The sequence below is a fragment of the Rana temporaria genome, chromosome 5, assembly GCF_905171775.1.
Source record: "Rana temporaria chromosome 5, aRanTem1.1, whole genome shotgun sequence".
NCBI classification, from domain to species: Eukaryota; Metazoa; Chordata; class Amphibia; order Anura; family Ranidae; genus Rana; species Rana temporaria.
In genome coordinates, this window is record NC_053493.1 from 41,127,681 (window position 1) to 41,145,437 (window position 17,757).

Consider the following 17,757-nt stretch of genomic DNA (forward strand, 5'->3'; position numbering starts at 1 on the left):
TCACCTTTAAAAAAAATAAGAAAATCAACTGCCTTATCAGTGTGGTATGGCCCATTAGAGTCTCTGAGGCATTAATAAGCAGATGTTGGCAGCCCGAAATTAGATTTTTACTATATGCAGTTGGCACAGGTGAACACAGCCATTGTAGGAGGCTAAGTATTCACCATAGTGGGGGTACATTTACTGCTGTGTGTATTACAGGGGTTAAGGAGGAGGGTTGAGGTAATCTGTTGCACTTTAAACCTGAAAAATTACAGTGAAATTACCAAGTTATAATATCTACACCCAATACATACAACTATGTTTTTATTTCACTAAATGGCCAAAAATGTCTAGACCCCTGAAAACCATGTCTATTTGAGCTTGTTGAACGTCCCATTTTTAAAAACAATGGGCATTAAAATGGAATTTCTACCTTCCTTTGTGGCTATAACAGCCTCCACTTTTTGGGAAACCTTTCCACAAAATGTTGGATTGTGTCTGTGGAAATTTGCACCCATTCAGCCCAAAATTATTTTTTGAGGTCAGATACTGATGTGGGGCAAGAGGACCTGGCTTACTAATGGCACTTCAGTCACAAAGTTTTTAGTTTTTCAGTAGGGTTGAGGTTGAGGTCATGTTGAGGCGTTATTCTCTTGGTCCGGCTCTTCAGTGTGCTGCCAACACAGAGTAACCTTGACAGTTCTAATCACACACACTTAATAACAAAAATTCAATTTTTTTTACTTATTATATAGCCTGACTGCATAACAAGTATAATAACCCTACCTAGTCCAATTTCATGTTTTTATAACTTTTGTTATTTTTTTTACAAAAAAAAACTGAGAACCCCTTTAATTTCTTTTAAGTACAGTATTGGTCGTCTTTGTGACCAACCAATATATGGGGGTCGATTTACTAAAACTGGAGTGAAAAATCTGATGCAGCTGTGCATAGAAGCCAATCAGCTTCCAGGATTTATTGTCAAAGCTTAATTGAACAAGCTGAAGTTAGAAGCATGTGTTTGTATTTTCTAGGATCTATCACCTGAATAGGTAAAAAGTTTAAGGTATTATATTCTAACTTAAATCAGATGTAGGCTACTATTGCTTCTAGCTGATTTCTCCCTGTAAACACGTACAAATAATTGAATCACCCAATATCCAAAACTCCTCTCTTCAGTTTCCTTTAGTTTGTTGTTTGAAAAAGGAGGTTTAAAACTGAACTCGGGAATATGAAGCTCTATCCTTGCAGTGGGGCTCCCCCTGTACTATGTCTACTAATAGATGGCCACCCCCTCCCCCTCCAGCAAGGTATACTCACCAATCCATTATCTCTCACCACCTTCCTGCTGCAGGAGTATACCCTGGGTAAGATGGCAGATGGAGTCATAATGTAACCGAGTGGATTCCATTACTACCCCTTCCCATGTGACAGAGGCCTGGTAATTGACAGCTCAGGCTTGAATACTGTCAGGTGGGGGAGGTCACATACCCTTGCATACCCAGACCCTCTACTCATGTAGTGCAATGGAGCAAGGGTTAAGACTGCAGATTGATGAGTGGAGGGTAGGATATTAGCCAATATGCTTTAGTTATAGATAGAGCAGGAAAGGGTTAAAGCCCCTGCCGCATTTTTACTGTGGTCTATGTCCCCATTGGTGGTATTCAACTTCTCTGTTTGTCCTGGTGACCACTGACATTCTGTCACTGTGAGGAAAAATCCAAAATGTTGTGTTTTCGCTAGACCAGTAGAGGGAAATCTTCAGTTGGGTTAACTTGTTCTACTGACAGATGTCTAAGGCCTTGTACACACGATCAGTCCAAACTGATGAAAACGGACTGAAGTTCAGTTTCATCGGTTCACAGACTGATGGTCTGATGTGCGTACACACCATCAGTTAAAAAACTGTTTGTGTCAGAACGCGGTGACGTAAAACACAACGACGTGCTGAAAAAAACGAAGTTCAATGCTTCCAAGCATGCGTCGACTTGATTCTGAGCATGCGCGAGTTTTGAACCAATGTTTTTGTGTACTAACTATCGGTTTGGGCCTATCGGTCAGCGGTCCATCAGTCCGATTTTAAAGCAAGTTCTAAAACTTTGGACTGAAGGACAAAAGACTGATGGGCCGTACACACGGTCGGTTTGGACCGATAAAACTGAACTTCAGTCCGTTTTCATCGGTTTGGACTGATCGTGTGTACAGGGCCTTAGAGGGGGTTTATGTTATTTTAGATATATTTTATCTCACTTCCTGTTGTATGTCAGAGACAGAAAGTAAAGAAAAATCTTTCAAGATGTTTCAAGAAAGGAATAGCCAACTAAATCTTCAGGAAAATCGTACAGTGCCACATCCCAGAACAACTATTCAAGACACATTCAGGAACCAACCGATTCCAGCAATAAGGGAATTTAAAGGCTTAATACTAGAGACAGTATTAACACACTTGAGAAGTATAAAAATAAACTTTATTAACTACAATCTGGTAATAAAATAACTAGTTGTATTGGTATTCTTCCGCAATTTTCGCAAACATCATTAAAAAAAAAAATTCAACATTCTGTGCTAAAAAGACTTATACATAGTCCATATAGTGGGGTTTTTGTTTTTGCACATTCTTCAAATTCCAAGTCCGACACATTTTGCAGCTTGACCCGCTGCTTCTTCAGGGACCAATTGCGACAATATCACATTTCAGTATGTAATATCGTTTCTATTGCATGCTTAATGATTAATTCGAAATTCGAAAATTGTGGAAGCATACCATTACAACTAGTTATTTTATTAAAGCGGCGGTTCACCCATAATGAACACATTATGTTAACAGGATCTATGGAGCAGATACTTATAAATATGGCTGTTGTTTTTTTTTCGTTTGGTTGTAATTACCATGATTTAGTTGTATTATTTGTTACTTCCGGGTATTCCTCCCGCGGGAGTGGGCGTATCTCTCCCTTTCCCCGGCACTCCAGTGTGTGCTGGGATGTGTCCGCAATGTCCCCTGGGAGTTCAGTGTAATGATTCCCAGAAGACGCTCTGTAACACATAGTTTCATAATCTCACGCTATTTCACGCTATTTCACTCGTCTCGTGACTCATCAAGCGGGTCACGTGACGAGGGCGGATCCAATTCTGCCATTTTAAATAAGGGCACACAGATAGAAATTGCCACTCACAATGGAGCGTGTACCTAGAATTACGACACCCGTTGTATCGGTAACCTGGAAGTGTTGACGGCGCTGCTCACCGTCAACACAGCGCATGCGCGAGATACTGCAGTGCATGCTGGGAGACTAGCATCACCGATTCCCGGAAGTCTGTGCTTGTGGGCTTCACAATGCCCACAAGCAAGATGAAACAGACCAAGATCGTTTTATATAAGTCATTCTTTTAAACAAAAAAAGATGGGAGATCACTCTAATCGGCTAACAAGTGAGTGATAACTTTGTATCTGTAACCCCATTAAATGCACCCGAATAGAAAAAAAAGAGGAACCGCGGAACCTCTGCTTTAACATATTTTAAATAATAAAATATAAATTTTTACATTTCTTAATTGTGCTAATGCTGCCTCTAGTATGGAGCCTTTAAAGTCCCTTATGGGTGGAATTTGTTGGTTCCTGAATGTGTCTTTCAAGATGTTGACAGGGGTGTTAACCATTATCTACTCTGTCTAAAAACAAAAATAAAAATCTTTGACTTTAGATTTACTTTATAGGAAAATAGGAGATTCATTTCATAGTTGCATCAAAAGTATACTACTTCTTTCCAGAGACAACTTGGTTGGCAACTAAATATAAATGCAGCTGCCGCAGAGCCCTTTCAAGCACTTGTACCACGTTTCCTAATATTTATCCACCGTATATTACCCTAGCACTTTTCTATCCTGAATGCTGCTTTGCTTGCTTGTTTTAATTTTATTGTGTTCATTCTCTCTTTATAATCATTTTCATTTCCCTTTCTTTCTGATCCAAGCCTGTGTTGTATTATTAGACTGTATACCCTGCTTTCTCTGTTCTTCTGTCCCTCCTGTCGCTTTCTGCAGGTATTTTAACCCCTCCTACAAAAGGAAACATTATGTAGCTATATGGGTAGAAGATGTGAATAAAAACACAGATGGACCATACATTAGGTATTATGTAATGTGACGCTTGAGACATGTCGCCATAAAGTGTTATGGTGGAGCTTGAGATATATACATGACAAGGTGGATATATACAAATAGTCTATGTGTATATATCCTAAGTTCTCTGTTAATGTATATATCTGTTAGTGTGAGAGTGTCAACTTTATCTTAAAGGAGAAAACAATCCCCAAAAATGTTTCTAAACCCAAGAACAAAAAAATATATAAACTTATATAATCGAATATATTGCAGCTTACCAGTCCTTAGTTGTGGTGGCTGTAGTCGTTTTCTTTTTTTTCAGGATTTTTGCCTTTATTTTCACTTAGTAATCCTGCCATTAACACTATCTTAGGGTGACAACTCTCACTCACTGGACAGTCTCTATGGAAGAGCAAAGATGTCACCTCAGAGTGCTCACTTCTGAATTAGGTCTGATGTGACAGAGGAGAACCATGAAGGGTAGATAACACTGCTGGATATTTCAGTGCACCACAAAAAGAGTGGACAGGAAGTTATGAACTCTGTATTTGTGGCAAGATCAATAGATATTTTTTCACATATGACATACAGTACACTACTGTGCTAAAGTTTTAGGCAGTTGTGAAAAAATGCTATAAATGAACAATGCTTTCAGAAATAGAAGTGTTAATAGTTTATTTTTTATGAATTAACAAAATGGAAAGTAAATGAACAGAAGAGAAATACAAATCAAACCAATATTTGGTGTGACCACCTTTTGCCTTTAAAACCGCATCAATTCTTCTAGGTAGACTTGCACACAGTTTTTGGAGGAACTTGGCAGGTAGGTTGTTCCAAATATCTTGGAGAACTCACCACATATCTTCTGTGGATGTATGCTGCCTCAAATCCTTCTGTCTCTTCATTTTAGCCCAGACAGACTCCATGATGTTGTATCAGGGCTCTGGGCCAAACCATCACTTTCAGGACTCCTTGTTCTTTTTTATGCTAAAGATATTTCCTAATGACATTGGCTGTTTGTTTGGGGTCGTTGTCCTGCTGCAGAATACATTTGGGGCCAATAACACACCTCCCTGATGGTATGGCATGATGGATAAGTATCTGCCTGTATTTCTCAATGTTGAAGACTCCATTAATCCTGACCAAATCTTCAACTCAATTTGCAGAAATGCAGCCATAAACTTGCCAGGAACCTCCACCATGCTTCACAGTTGCCTGCAGACACTCATTATTGTACCGCGGTCAAGTCGTTCACCAACATATTGTCCTCAATGCAGGCATTTCTCCATCATGCCATACCATCAGGGAGGCCTCAAATGTTTTCCCCCACAGAGCCCTGATCTCAACGTCATCCAATCTGTCTGGAATTACATGAAGAGACAGAAGAATCTGAGGCAACCTACATCCACAGAAGATCTGTGGTTAGTTCTGCAAGATGTTTGGAACAACCTAACTGCCGAGTTCCTTTAAAAAAAACTGTGTGCAAGTCTACCTAGAAGAATTGATGCTGTTTGAGAAGGCAAAGGGTGGTCACATCAAATATTGATTTGGTTTGGATTTCTCTTCTGTTTATTTACTTTCATTTTGTTAATTGATAAAATAAAATATTAACAGTACGGTTTCTGAAAGCATTCTCAATGTACAGCATTTTTTTAAAATTTTTTTTGCATGTTCTACTTATTTTGGTTCATTTATTTTGATTATATTGATAATGTGATATACTTACGGTAAAGGGATAAACGCCCCCTGTTTTTTCTTTTTTAATACGTTTTGTATTTAGACTTTTGTTGGTGCAGCTGTCTGTTGATCCAAATGCACACATTTTTACATCCCTGGTTCTTTAAATTTTTTCGCACCTGCCTTAACCTTTTTTACAGTATTGTATATAACAGAATGCTTTCAATTGTTTATTTAACAGTCCAAACGTATGAACAATAAATGTATTGTTGGGCCTCCTTTACATGAGCATACTACAGCCTACACCCATGCAAGGTGCCTCTTTGCCTGCATGGCAATGCACGGGTGTTTTGTGCATCCCTGTGCAGGTAGTCGCATGCATGTCAAGAGGAAAACCATGGCTGAATGGACACAGCTGTTGCTACAATTTGATAGCCGTTCGGGTGCAGGTGCGCCGCCCCAAACACAACCTGCCTGCTTTTGGGGCTGTGCACCCGCAAGGCTGTCATATTGGGAGCAGCGCCTTTGTCCATGCAGCTGTAGTACTCCTGTGTGAACAAGGCCTTAACTATACACTATAATATGAGGTTTTATACATTTGACATTTCTTTTTTGATTACAGTATCTGTGCTAACGGTCACAATCCAGTACTCTGCACATGTCTAGAATGAACGTTTGGCAGGTGCTGCTGATGTAAATGCATTGTCTGTAATGGCTAGGATGTTGTCAGCTACACAAAGATATATCATAAGGTGTAGTCATACAGGATCATTTTTCAACAGAGGAAAAAAAATGGAAATTTCTACATTTCTGCTAGACTGAAATCTTTCTGTGAAATAAATGGTTCCTCACAGTATTATAGTGAGAAACATATCTATAACTTTCTTTTGGGGATACATTTTTCTTTTACTAGATAGCATCCTTTTTGGACTTCTCTTGCTTCTTGTGTTTCGGCTTCTTATGTAGACATAGTTATGATGCTGTTACAGTGGAACTCCAGCCAAAAGTTCTTCTAGCTTGGTTACAATGGGGAAGAAGTAAAACCTCTGTTGCTGGGGAGATTACTGTACCCCTCTCTTCCTGTCCCAGTGACTTGTATTTTGCACAGGAAGTATGGGGAAATTTCCCCAAAGGGGATGCACACAGCAATATAACACAAGAGAGGTTTTAATTCTTCCTTATGTAAAGAGTTCTGCTTTAAATTGGGGTATCTCTGCATGCTGCCTCTCACTACTGATAGCTGCCAGTGTCTGTATATACTTTATATCCATTGCATGCCTTCTCTAAACACACATTAGTTATATTTTCACCATCCATCTGCAATGTTTACTTTACTCATGCAGACGCATGGGCATGAGTTGTCTGGTCTTGTCTACAAACCATATGCAAGATGAAATCCCCATATTATACAGCTCAAGGATTCTCAGTCCCCCCTGAGTTTGGCCAGGCGTGACTCTGATGCATGACCAATAACATCACTGAGAGTAGACCCCTCTTCGTGTCATCACTTCTGGTGACCATTGTGAGTTTTACTGCATAATGTCAACCAGCAAAGGTCACCAGAAGACTTCACTTGCATACCATAAGGCTTATTGAATAAAAATGATGGGCAAAATGTTGTAACCCATGGCACCCATGCAGCTTTTACACAGGCCTTATTGGCCATACAATTAGCAGTTTTGTTGCTATAAAAGTTTAACCTTAAATGCTCCCGGTTTCAAACAACCGAATGATAACAGTTGGAGTGGAAATCAATACGTTTTTTTTTTTAAGTTGCATCCAGGTGGGTTTTGATCTTTTCCATTCCACCTTTGTTCATTTAATCATGGCTCTCTCCTGGTTCAATGATTTTCATTAGTAATTTTAAGTTTAGAAATCATAACTGTTAAGCCCATGCCAGGGGCAATGGCATTAAATCGAAGCTATTCAAAAAACATAGACCACAAATCAACAAATTAGTGAAAGCCTTCAAGAGGCAAGCAAAGCCTGTGTACATTGAGGCTTCATGCGCACTGGACGTTTTTACAGCAGCTGTTTTTGGCTTCAGACGTTATTTTTTGCAGTCAATAAACTCCCCAGCATGTTATCCTATGTATCCAAATGCGCACATAGGCTGTTATCAGCAGTTTTTGTCATGGGCATTTTCTAGCTGGAAAAAAAACACAGAACTAGTGCTCTAATGCTGCGTACATATGATCGGAATTTCCGACAACAAATGTTCGATGTGAGATTTTGGTCGGAAATTCCGACCGTGTGTAGGCCCCATCGGACATTTTCTGGCGGAATTTTCGACAGCAAAAATTTGAGAGCTGTTTTTTTTCAAATTTTTCAATGGCAAAAGTTCTTGTCGGAAATTTCAATCGTCTGTATGCAATTCCGACGCCCAAAAATCCTACGCATGCTCGAAATCATTGAACTTCATTTTTCTCGGCTTGTTGTAGTGTTGTACGTCACCGCATTCTTGATGTTCGGAATTTCCGACAACATTTGTGTGACCGTGTGTATGCAACACAAGTTTGAGCCAAAATTCTGTCTGAAAAAAATCCACGGTTTTCTTGTCGGAAATTCTGATCGTGTGTACGCGGCATAAGTCTGAAAAAAAGCTGAAAACAGCTTAAACACACTGGAATAACTTGGCTTATCAGCGTTTTTGAGCCATAAGCTTTTATGGGAGTATAGTTATGCAAAAAAAAAAAGCTAAAAAGCGCTACTACAAAAATGCTGAAAAACTCACTCTACAGCTACAGCTTTCTACAGCTAACGTTACTGTCTTTTTTATAACGTCCGGTGTGCTTGAGGCCTGAAGGTTAGGAACAATTGATATGATGAAATGCCTTGAGCATCAAATAGTGTGGATGGGGATTGAGAACTAGGTAGGGGGGAAGAAAAGTAGGAGAGGAAGGTAAGCCATGGGTTGGGGGGGGGGGGGGTGGGAAGGGGTCCCCGCAAACTTGGGTTCCAATTAAAATAAACTTGCCTTTCTCAACATTTTCAACATGGAGGAACCCTTAAAACAAATTTCCAGGCTCACGGGTCCCCTGCTAATAAATACTATATCTACAGCTCATGGTACATTAATGTGATGATCACCGGGAGAATGCTCCTTACATTGGTGGTCATTGGGAAGAATCCCACCCATACAGAGGGCTAAAAGATGGTTGGTGTTAGTGGTTACTTTTTTAAGAGGCAAATGTTGCTCTTTGCTCAAGGAACCCTAGCAATCTTTGGAGGAACCCTATGATTCAATGGAATCCTTCTAGAGAAAGCCTAATTTAGTCAATGCAAACTTTTATTGAAAGCCACCAAACTGTAATTAAATTACCTGGAGTATGGAGTTTGTTTACCGTGAACACACCGTGTAAATAAAAGGTTTATGTATGAAATGTCTTAGCTTGGTTAATATGTATAGGCATTTCAAATACAACCTCCCACATTTACAATACTCTTGCTATCCATTGACATCCTTGCTGGGACCACCAAGGATACTTGCTTGAAGAAGCCAAAATTCAAGATTCATTTTTTAAAGGATTAAAGTTTCTACAGACTCAGGACTCTGAATTTGGAGTTTTTGAAAAGGTATGTTTGGAATACCTTTAGATGTGGGCAGTCACTATGCTTCTCACAAATGGTTGGCAGGAATGATCAGGGTGCCTAGAAAGTCATTCTAGGGATATCTACTATCACATGATACTATTCTCCCTTCCTGTACACTCAGCACATTCCCTTTAGTATTTTATTGTAGACACAATTTACAGCATCTTCTGCCTAGAAATGATGATTAGGTCTTCCTCCATTGGATCACTTGATATGTGGAGCAACAGAACAGGTATTGTATTGTTAGTATAAACATGCACTTATTTTTTAAGAAATAAAATCTCATTGGTTGCTGAGTTACTGCCCTTGGCACATTATTCGTAGTCTTTGCATTCTCCTTTGAACAGACTTACATTGTGGTTTAAAGCAGTATTAAACCCAAGAACAAAATGTAATATATTGCAGATTACCAAACCATAAATGTGTTTTTTTTTTTAGCCTTTTCTTCCCTTTATTTTCACCTTGCGATCTGATCGGTAACACATTTCCTATTTTAGGTTGTCTCTATCCTTTTGATGGAGGAACAATGCAGACATCCTTGGACAGCAGCATTGGCAATCTGGGGAGAGGGTAGTGTTGACTAAAAAATTTAAGGGGAAGCACAGCCAAAGCTTGTTTGGCTGTCCTTCTCCTGTGAATCACAGGAGTACAGTTCATCCAGCACTCCTGTGATCTGTTTTCAGCAGACAGAGGGCTGAAGTCCGCTGTCTGCTGACGTCACAGAGTTGGTCCAGGTTCGGGGGGGGGGGGGGGGGGTGTCAGAGCAGAGAGCCGGTGACTGACAGTCATTAGCTCTCTGCTCGGGGAGCTGTGAGAACCAAGCGATCTGTCTGTGGTGTTAGATCACTCAGTTCTCAGTGTTAGAGGTGCTGGGGGAATGATGCTGCATCCACCTATGTATGTACAATCCTTAAAAAAAAAAAGCCCATGCTTCTCTTTTAAAGCTGAACTCCAGATAACACATTTTAAGCAGTTATAGCAACAGTTGTAGACCAGACCTCTAGGTAGCGCAATGCACCACAACCTTATTATTATTATTATACAGGATTTATATAGCACCAACAGTTTGTGCAGGGCTTTACAACATGAGGGCAGACAGTACAGTTGCAATACAATTCAGTACAGGAGAAATCGGAGGGCTCTGTTTGTTAGAGCTTACAATGTAAGAAAGAGGGTCAAGAGATAGAAAAGGTAATAACCCAGGCTTTTTTTTCAGTGGGAACGTGGGGGAACGCAGTTCTGGCACCTCCAGCACTGAATTTATGTAATGGCAAGCGGTGCTGGAGAGTGTATGAATGCTGTCTGCTGGGTGATCTATCGTTGCTGAGGGGATCTATTTTTACATTGGGGTCTGTTGTGGCTGGTGGTGGATCTATTGTTGTTTGGGGGTCAATTGTTAATGGCAGGGATCTACTGTTGAAGGAGGGGGTCTATTGTTACTAGCTGCTGGAGAGTCTATTGATGCTGGCTGCTGGGAAATCTTTTACTGCTGGGGTGGTATTTTGTTGTGGGGGTCCATTTTTGCTGGGGGGGGGGGGGGTTATTGTTTCTGGGCACATCTATTGTTGCTGGGAGGGTCAATTGCTGATGGCTGTGAGGGATCTATTTTACTACTCTTCTTGTTATTACCAAATTCTATAAAAATCACTTAGCCCAACAAAATGATACAGGATACTGGGTGCCAAACCATAAGGTGAAAGAGTCCAACAAGATTTTAATAGATCACAATTTAACCATAAAAGATAACCAACGCGTTTCAAAAGCAACATCACTCCCTCTTCATTGGGGCTAAAAAACAAAAACAAAAAAAAAACAATAAGACAAAAAATAAAAAATAAGCTTTGTGTCCATATGTACATATGAATAAAAATTAATAAAATGTTATTATAAAAGATTCACCATTTTATAATGAACCATAAAAGACATTGATGGATTAACAAATAAAATTGGAAGAATAAATGAAATTCCATAACAAAGACAGTGAAACTACTCCTATTTAACACCTATGTAATACTGCCATGAGCAAACCTGTATTTTTCATGACCTTGCGATAAGTTTGCTTAAATTTAACAACAACATAATAGTAACATAACATAGCTTGCTTTTATGTCATGTTTCTGATGAAAGGGATGCTAAATATTCCATCAAAGTTTACTTTTTAACAAAGCTGCCATGGACAGTCAGGGTAAGATGTTTGTGTTTTGAAGAGGATGCCGTCTTTTTTTCTTTAGAGAAGCGAGACAGACAGTGTCAGCACACACTTTGCAAAGTTTATTTATTTAGGATTCTGTGAGGTTTCGGTGTGTTCTTCGCTTAACCACAGTTAAGGCGGCCATTTTATGTGCTAAATCCAGGATTAGCCTGTCCGTTTGCTAGAACTGGTGACATCACAGAGGCACAGAGATTGCCAAAAATGAAGCAAATTAGGGGAAAAAAAATCCCCAATCCTATTATTTTTCTCTTGGATGGGCCAAGAAGAAAGGGTTGGTGTTGTTCATAGCAGCCAATCAGATTCTAGCTACTGTTTCAGAGATGTCAACTTGGGAGAACAATAAGGTGATAAGGCTAAACCATTAAAGGGGGTGTGACGTACACAGTTGTAAAGTGCACTTCTCAATAAAAACAGATGGCAAGAATCTCTTCTAGGCCTTGGGAAGTGGTAATATGCACTGGGAATGCATACATTAAACCTAAACCTTGGAACTTTTAGAAGTGCCTAAGCCAGATATTACCAGGGGGTAGGAAGGGATTACAACACTGTGGTCATTTTACAGGTCTACAACCTTAGTGACACTTTGTTTGGGTTTACATCTCCCCTGGGTGCAATGCTCAGTAATTTGTTATTATACTTTGGAATTTGCCGAATTTGCTTTTAAAAGCAATGTTTTTATGTAAATTGCAAACCTTTTTTAGGAACATTAACCTCCTTTTACACATATGATTGTATCAGGACTCTCTTACAAAACCCAGGTCATTGAGTAGTGAGCAGGTTTCAGTATCTGGTGAGTCAGAGGACTCAAGGGACATTTGTACATCCTGCAAGATGAGAGGGGTAAAAACAAGGGTACTCCCTGGATTTAAGATGAGGAGACAAGACTGACTAGACTGTTTGTCTAGAGCAGTGGTTCTCAACCCTGTGCTCAAGTTCCCCCGACAGGCCATGTTTGTAGGTTTTCCTTTTATCTTGCACAGGTGCTTTAAATCAGAGTCAATGGCTTGGTGTTTTGGACAGCTCTTTTATCTAAGAGAAATTCCCAAAACATGACCTGTTGGGGGTACTTGAGGACAAGGTTGAGAACCACTGGTCTAGAGCAGTGGTCCCCAAACTGCGGCCCACAGGCCAGATACAACCCTTTGAATATCCTTATCCAGCCCTTGGGAATACCTCTCACAGGTATAATGTGCTATTCCTCTAACTGATATGGACGATAGGGTGCTATTCCTTCCACTGACACCAAAGATGGGACATTTCCTACTGACCACAGGCGCTATAATTTTTTATACTCCAACTGACCACAGTCCGGACCCCTAAAGTCTCAAGGACAGTAAATTGGCCCTTTGTTTAAAAGTTTGGAGACCCCTGGTCTAGAGCAAGAAAATAGAAATACAAGTATCATTCCATGCAGAAATATGTTTTTCGTTTTGAAGTGGAACTAAAGTTCTGCTGTCACGAGCTGTGAGCTGGCAGGTTCTTTATTGCAGAAGAGACATACAGTGTCTCTTCTGCAATAAAATACACCCACCTGCCTGCTCACTACCTTCTCCAGCTTGTCAACTGAGCTGCGCTTGCGTGTACATGCCAGGATGATTGACTCATGTGCATACGCAGGAGTGATGTCATCTTGCGTGGCCAATGAAGATGGCCGAACACTGACACCCAGGAGAAGATGCCAGGGAGGGATTCAGACCATTGAAGGAAAGGTAACTTTAGCTCCCCTTTAAGTAGAGAAAGTCAGTTAGAAGTTTTTATTTCTGTCCTTGTCTCCATTGAGGAAATGTCCTCTTAACTTCCTGCCTGGGTGACAATGTTGTCACTTGGACAGAAATTGAGAGTTTGTATGATTACCTCATTAAATTAAAAAAAAAATGTTAGTAGATTTAGCTGCACCTGTTAGATTTTTCCAGAGACAGTAGGGCCACAGACATTGGGGTAGTGTTTCCCCACTCTATCCAAAGTATCTTGATTGGTTGCTACAGACATGCCTTCTATTTTCTGTAGTGGTCACACACAATCCGGATGATGTCAGTAGTTATTAGTGAAATGGTGAGCCTGTAAATACGTGAGAATTGGTTTAGCCTCAAAATGCTTACCTGTGCCGAAGCGACAGGTGCACTTTAAACACATACTGTACATGCGGAATGCCAGCAGTTGGAATATCATTTTGCATTCTCTGCATGTTCTCTCACATAGAAATGCTCTGATGACAGCCAAGAAGCATGGGTGAAATGCATCACACACATTCTGCTTATTGCTCTGCTTTGATCATTTGCAATGTATACAATCTTTAAGGATAAGTCCACCTTTGCAGCCTTTTAAAGTAAATATCAATCGGAGAGCAGGAATGCACAAAATAAAGCGACTGAATAAATTCACTGAAATTAGAGTTTATGTTAATAATAGTCTTGATCCTGTTACTCAATTCTGTCCACGTGTCTGAAGGAAAGCAGTCTGTAATGCTTCATAACATCCAATCAAATTCAAACACTCCAACTGTGTACAGATTTAAGTCATGGAAAGATTTACAGCCCCAGTCTGGGCACCAGAAAAAAAAATACCCCTGAACTGGAGCCAACCTACAAACACTGAAAGGATTAAATACTTCTTAGGTCTAGGAGTAGAGGAATAAACTGTACTCACCTTATTCCTCACTCTGGCAGGCTTCTGTGTGACTGGCCCCCTGAAGCCTCTTCTCTTTGCCACTCAAACCAGCGGTTGTACTGTGATGTCATCACGTACAGTACAATGCAAGTAGTTCTGCATTGTATGTGAGGATGACAACCTGGAGCATCAGAAGCCAACCAGAGCTAGAAATAAGGTAGGTATTACAGTGTAATCTTCTACCCCTAGACCTAGACCTAACAAACATTAAACCCCTGCAATTTAGGGAAATGGCACGTTAAGACTATTCTATGGAAATACAAAACCCAATCAAAGCAATTCAAACACAGGTCATAAGGAGGTCAAATGCATTGATTACCATAATTCTAAATGGTCTCAGAAGGATCTCAACCTGGTGTAAAACTGATGTCATCCACACAAGCCCAAAGCCTTCTGACACAGGCCCTAAAAAAAAAAGGCTTGCTGTAGTAGAACTTGTGGCTCAACCCATGGTTTACATACATGGATATGAGTCTGGGATCAGTGGTAAGAACTGTGCGTATTTCATCACGACCACAAATCACATCCAAGTATTTTCCATATAATTAATTTTGAATCTGATTGGTGGAGGTGGAACCCTACAGGCTGCAGTCACTTCAGTAATGTCTTCTCTGTCATTGCAGACTAAGGACATTATTCGGCAGGCACAAAGGAGGACTTATGCTTTAAAAACATCCACAACTACAATGAATGTGTTTCACATTGTCTGCAAACAAAAAATGCATGGTGAAATGATATGAAATTCAGGATTACACTGTTAATATATTGCACCCTATAGTTCTTTTCCTCTGAGTAGCTTCATCAGTATAGACTTTGTTTTAAGGATTGAGGGGACCCAAACAGCCTATTAAATGCATTGTGAAATTAAACAAAAAGAGGACCCCCCTGAAGACAATGTCCTTAGGGTGGACCGTATCGTGCGTGTGGTCAGTGCAATAGTAAATGACCCACCAAAAAAAAAAACCTGTACTGTTAAGAACTTTTAGACCTGTTTCATTACCTTCTATCACTTCTTTTCTGGTACATCTTCATGGCTTATGGGTGTGCTGCCCTGGAGGAACTGGTAATTTTTTTCTATTTCCTGTCCCATGGTCACCAGAACTGGAAGGGAGGGTAAACCTTCCCAGCAGGTCATTGACCCGGAACAACTCATTATGTTTTTAACATCTATGCTGTTATTTCCAGCTGGACATAAAACATGGAAAGGAAGTGTTCTTTACAAACAATGTTTCAAGACCATTGTAACGTCAGAAGAGATGACATCTGCCCAGGTTGGAACTGGCAGCATCTAGGGTTCCAAAACCTTGCCATGTTCCTGTGCACCATCATTTATAACTGACCCTGGGCGGGTTGCAGTTTACTACCACCAACTATGTCATGTTTTTTTGTGTGTTTGTTATTATAGAACATTGTCTCCTGCCAAGTCTCCATCATCATCTACTGGTTCCATTGCCTCTAGCAGGAAATACCCGTATCCCATGCCACCACTTCCTGACGAGGAGAAGAAGCCCAGCAAACAGAGCACACGGGTAGGAACTGTGGGAACTTGTCGTAGGGCTATATTGGACATTTTTTTTTAAGATATCTTAGATTGTATCTTACCTGCCTATACTAAAAGAGATATGGAGGCTGCCATTAAAAAAAAATACTAGCGAACTAGCTGTCATTGGCTGCAGAATAGTCTGTGGCCAAGATTCACAAAAGAGATACGACGTATCTCTGTTTTAGGGTCTTCCTAACTATGCGACTGATTCAAAGAATCAGTTACGCATAGTTAGCCCTAAGATCCGACAGGTGTAATTGAATTACACTGTCGGATCTTAGGATGCAATACCTCGGCCGCCGCTGGGGGGAGTTTGCGTCGTAAACCAGCGTCGGGTATGCAAATTAGTAGTTACGGCGATCCACAACGGTTTTTCGCGTTCGCTACGTCGCTGCTAGTCTAGTTTCCCGTCGCAAAGTTAGTCGTCGTTTTTGCTGCCCTAACTTTACACAGCCCACGTATGATTCATGATTGCTCATGCCGATACTGCTGGGCAGTAATTCTTCTAAAGCCTGGTACACACTATGATTTTTTTTTTCCATTCAACCCAACGGGTTGAAGGAAAAAATACTGTCAGCTGCTGGTTTCCCAGCATGCTTGTCTGACAAAAGCCAGCTGCCTTACACACGGGCTGAATGTCGGATGGTTTTTATTGAACCAGCCAATGTTGCCCGGCATTCGACCCGTGTTTACGGGGCTTAACCCAACAATCAGCTTCTCTACACAGATTCACACAAAAAAGCCTTGCATTGAGTCCATTCAAGGTTCTCATTTTTAACTTGCCCTGAGTCCAATCCCTGTGTAAGCTTCCTATTGGCCTATGTCTGAGCTTACATAGGGTTAATGACCTCCCCACCCGACTTGACAGTGTTTAATCCTGGCAATTGGACACTCAGGCCTGAGCATTACATCCCCCATTTTCAGAATTAATAAATATTTCAAAGGAATTTATCAAATAAAAGGAGCAGCAGGGGAGTGAGTTTTAATGGGTGGCGGAGTGAGCATCAATGGGTGGGGGGGTTGGTTTAGCAAAAGAACCCATCCTTTTGCCTATTTGCCTTTAACTCTTTATGTTGTGAACATAATTACATTGCATTTGAATAAAGTATGACTTCGCTTTTTTATATTGACAGCTCTGGGAAACATCAATCTAGGTAAAGCATCAATCTTCATCATGGGAAATCGGCTTCAGATTGCTGGACTGAGAGTCAGTGCTCCCCCATCATCCAGCAATAAAGGACCAGGAATCATTGCTGTTTACAGAGACCTCCGCCTTTACAAAGAGGCTCCTGACACTTATTTACATTTATCCCCCTTCCCGAGGACTAAAGGAAGCCCCAAAACTTTTAAGTTTGTAAAAATCAACCTCAACAGACTCTGCAAAGAGAGAAGTCTTATGCATGACTGAATTTTTAACGTCAGGTATAAAATCACTTACTCTGTAGACCAGAAGTCTAAATTTATGACATTAAGCAGCCATTGTATAGTGGGAGGTCCAGGCGGCCATGTTGTTTTCCATGCACAAGGCCACTGAGGTCAGTTGTGTTGGATGCATGCACATAAATCACCACTTCAGAATAGATACATTGTATTGTAACGAAGCATGGAACCATATTTTATTTTCTAAAAAGCCAAATTTGAAAATCTATTATTTTGCCTAAATTAGATCCTTTAAAGAAGTAGACACATATTTTGTACATATGTACATTTTAAACTGTAAAAAGAAATATAAGTATAGTACATTATTTTGTCAAACGCTTAATGGAACGTGAGCATACTGTAAGTTTTACACCTGATTGGCCTAGAGAAGTATAATACAATTAAAGAGACAGAGCACCAGTAATGTAGAGAAGCCTCAGGCAACCTATAGACCTAGCACAAGACAGCGGCCGCATAAAAGTTGCTTGGAAGCCACATGCAGTTTTCAGTTACCTATTATGGTAGGGGCTCAGTACCTGTAGACCACATAGCTGTATTG

General features: G+C 40.4%; 1 protein-coding gene across 7 annotated transcripts in view; it reads left to right on the plus strand.

The window, feature by feature from the left end:
• Positions 1-17,495, plus strand: part of ADAM22 (ADAM metallopeptidase domain 22) — a 390,621-nt gene extending 373,126 nt beyond the window's left edge. For 3 of the 7 annotated variants that reach the window (XM_040352431.1, XM_040352435.1, XM_040352437.1), the window contains 3 exons: positions 4,027-4,113; positions 15,642-15,765; positions 16,913-17,495. In XM_040352431.1, coding sequence (XP_040208365.1) covers positions 4,027-4,113; positions 15,642-15,765; positions 16,913-16,933 — 232 coding nt within the window. In that variant the 3' untranslated portion in view covers positions 16,934-17,495. Of the gene's footprint in view, positions 1-4,026; positions 4,114-11,524; positions 11,543-15,641; positions 15,766-16,912 lie in introns of all 7 variants that reach the window. The other 4 variants (XM_040352434.1, XM_040352436.1, XM_040352438.1 and 1 more) reach the window with 2 other exon arrangements.
• Positions 17,496-17,757: the final 262 nt, after the last annotated feature.